Genomic DNA, 3,458 nt, shown 5'->3' on the forward strand with positions numbered 1-3,458 from the left:
AGTTCATCAATAACATTTTTTTTGCCAGGAACCGGTCATTTTGACGTAAATTCAGCCACATTATAAATTGCTGGAATTGCGTTCTCACATATTTTGCATTCACTTCAAATATAAAATTTTCTTTTTTGAAGTGAACCTGTTGACCAAGGATTAGATGGAAAATACAGTTTTGGACAACAACCTCGCAGATGTAAGCCATTTTGCCAATTTTTCAAGATGGATATTGCATCTGATCTCTCCATTTGTTAAGTAATACATATCTTGTTTTCGGGGCATTTAAACAATACGAAACCATTTCCCTCTGACTTGCAAGACAATCTCTCTTTTCTGATGAAGATTCTCCACGTATTTGCGATGTCCTCGCCAGAGAACTATTTCTAGAAAGTTAAGATCTTGATCTTTTGGGCATTTTAAAATGATAATATCTGGAAGAATACCAAGTACAAGATATAACACTGATAGTAGGTGACTTCAATGTTCCAGAGTTTTATGCGTGTATTACAAAAGCCAAGAATTCCTCGTCAAGATACCAGATACTCAACAATTTTTTGAATTTCAATCAGTTGAAACAGCACAATTATGTCACAAATAATAATAATAGAATCCTAGATCTTGTAATGTCAACGGAGAAAATAACATACAATATCAGTCGGCTGGTAACCCCGTTGGTAGGTGAAGATCTTCATCATCCATCTTTGTTGGTTAGTTGACTATAAATTCAAAGCAACGTAAAAATTTCGAAACCCAGATGGACATTGTTCGATATAATTTTAGAAAAGCTGATTTTCTGGGGTTATATGATGCTTTGATGAAAATGGAGTGGTCCGACATACTAGAGATACATGATGTGAATGATATCTGCGCATATTTTTATGACAATATATATGAGATGTTCGAGATATATGTCCCGAAGACGAAGGTGGTAACAACTCATTTTCCCCTCTGGTATTCGTCAACTACTATCAAAATGATTAAGAAGAAGAACCGTATATGGAAATCGTATAAGATATCTCACATATTATCATGTAAAGAAGCAGCGCGAAAACTGGAGGAGCAAATCAAGATAGAAATCAAGAAGGATTTTCGTAATTTTCAAAGGTCCGCTGAAGCTAATATGAAATCTCATCCTGCCAGATTTTGGTCATACGTTGCAACAAAGAAAGGTAGAACGCGTATACCAGGGAGAATGATTTATAATGGGCAACCGATATCTACACCTAGAGATATTGTCAATTCATTTGCGGATTGTTTTAGTAGTCTATTCGAGCCAGCAAGCTTCGTAGAGAGTAGGGATGGTGTATTTGGTTGTGGTAATTCCCGTGAAAATACAATAGCAGACATCGGAGAAGACGACGGATTTGAGAATCTAGGTTGTTCTGTAAGTGTTCTTCATACATTTTGTGTAACGGATGGTGATATTTTACAAGCTGCGAAGAAGCTTAAGTCAAATTTAACGAGTGGTGATGACAGCATCCCAGCATTCATAGTGCGTGATTGTATAAGTGTTCTGTTGTTACCTTTAAGTCATTTATATAATTCTATAATTTCATGCGCTGTGTATCCTGAAGTTTGGAAAATAGCAAAGTTATTCCTTTGTTCAAATCTGGCTCTAAAGAAGATGTGGATAAGTATAGACCAGTTGCAATCATTTCAAATTTCGCAGATTTTTCAGAGTATTCTTGTCAAGTATATGTATAGCCACGTTAAACAGATGATAGTAAGCCAACAACATGGATTTATGCCAGGCAGATCCACAACCACTAATTTATGTAATTTTTCGCAAGATATGTCAAACTTATTGGATCAACAGTTACAAGTAGATGTGGTTTATACGGATGTCAAAGGCGTTTGACAAAGTCAGCCATGCGTTATTGATAAATAAACTCATTGAGGTAGGTTTGTGTGACAAGTTGATCCAATTATTTCAATCAATCCTTGTGGGTCAGAAACAGTATGTCTATTACATGTATTGTAAATCTTATATGTATGAGTGCAGTAGTGGGGTGTGCCAAGGTTCGAATTTAGGACCATTGTTGTTTACTATCTTCATAAACGGGTTAATAGCATTACTAAAGAAGCACTGTAAAGTGTATACGTATGCTGATGATATAAAATTTTTAAAACCTATTCGGAATGTGACTGACTGTGAAGCATTCCAAAATATCGGGAGCATCTTTTATGAGTGGTGTAATGATAATAGATTGGAAGCGAATGGTAGTAAATGCAAAGTTATGACATGTAGCCGAAAAATACATAATATATTATATAACTATAAGATAATCAGGAACTAGAGAGGTGTAATGTTTATAAAGATTTAGGGGTGGTAATGGATCCGTCACTGTCGTTTGTACATCATATAGAGTATATTTGTAATAAAGCAATGCGAATGTTGGGGTTCATAATAAGAAATACAAAAGATTTTACAAATGTGGACTGTATTTTAATGTTATATTATGCTTATGTCAGATCAGCACTTGAATATTGCTCCATAGTCTGGAGCCCACATTATATTTCGCACATAACTCTTTTAGAAAAAGTACAGAGAAAATTTTGCAAATTTGTATTTTATCGTAAACACGGTGTATATCCTGTTCAAGAATTTTCACATCACGAATTGTTAAACGAATTCCAACTTAGTCCTCTAAGTAGTAGACGTGATTTATCCTCGTACTATTTCTATTTAAGATTCTTCATAATGAAATTTGTGACAGTTCTTTACTTAGAGAAATACATTTCAATGTTCCTCGCCTCGAAGCTAGAAACTCAAGATCTAGCTCGAACAAATCAACAAAACAATTCCCCAGTTTATATAATGTGTCGTTTATATAATAGCATTCGATATTTTTGCCGTTTCACGAAGTGTTTTTGGTACTAAAGCAAAATTAGCACTGTCTGGTAATTTGTAATATGGTTTAAGTTATTTGTTTGTCATAATTTATTGTAATTATGTGTAATTCATTTGTTATTTTAGTAAGTAATTTAATGTAATTTATTGTATTAGGATTTTTTTTTGTTTTTTCTTTTCGTTGTATTTCCTATGTGGGCTATACCCGTTGGATATAGTATTTAACATTACTAGCAAGGTAAAAGGGTTTTTACTGGCGGACAGAAGGATATGACTGGCGAGCCGCAGGCGAGCCAGTCACCTTCTGGAGCCAGTAAAAACCCGTTACCTTGCGTGTATTGTTCAATATTTTATTTGTTTCTCACTTGTAAATAACTATTATAAGTTATTAAAACCTCTAGAAGGTCCAATATTTGAAGAAACATCGTATGAGCTTTAGACGTATTGCCTTGGAAACGCATGTCAGCATCGCACTTGTCATAGCATTTACTGTGTTGTCTAGTCCTGTCATTTAGATTTTTCGATTTATCGTTTTCGATGTAATGAAATGAGTGTGGCGCAAGCTATATTACTGAGGAAGCAGCAGTTGTAAGTGAAAATTTACCTGAATCAA

At 34.5% G+C, this 3,458-nt stretch overlaps 1 protein-coding gene across 1 annotated transcript; it reads left to right on the top strand.

The window, feature by feature from the left end:
- The first annotated feature begins 617 nt into the window (after nucleotides 1–617).
- LOC135143246 (uncharacterized) lies at nucleotides 618–2,988 on the top strand. Its single transcript, XM_064075126.1, has 5 exons — nucleotides 618–701; nucleotides 749–1,844; nucleotides 1,897–2,214; nucleotides 2,833–2,895; nucleotides 2,972–2,988. The coding sequence occupies exons 1-5, from the start codon at nucleotides 618–620 to the stop codon at nucleotides 2,986–2,988; spliced, it is 1,578 nt and encodes a 525-aa protein (XP_063931196.1).
- The last annotated feature ends 470 nt before the right edge of the window (nucleotides 2,989–3,458 follow it).

The sequence above is a fragment of the Zophobas morio genome, unplaced genomic scaffold (genome assembly GCF_036711695.1).
Source record: "Zophobas morio isolate AGI-343-1 ecotype UQ-CSIRO unplaced genomic scaffold, CSIRO_AGI_Zmor_V1 ptg000058l, whole genome shotgun sequence".
NCBI lineage: Eukaryota > Metazoa > Arthropoda > Insecta > Coleoptera > Tenebrionidae > Zophobas > Zophobas morio.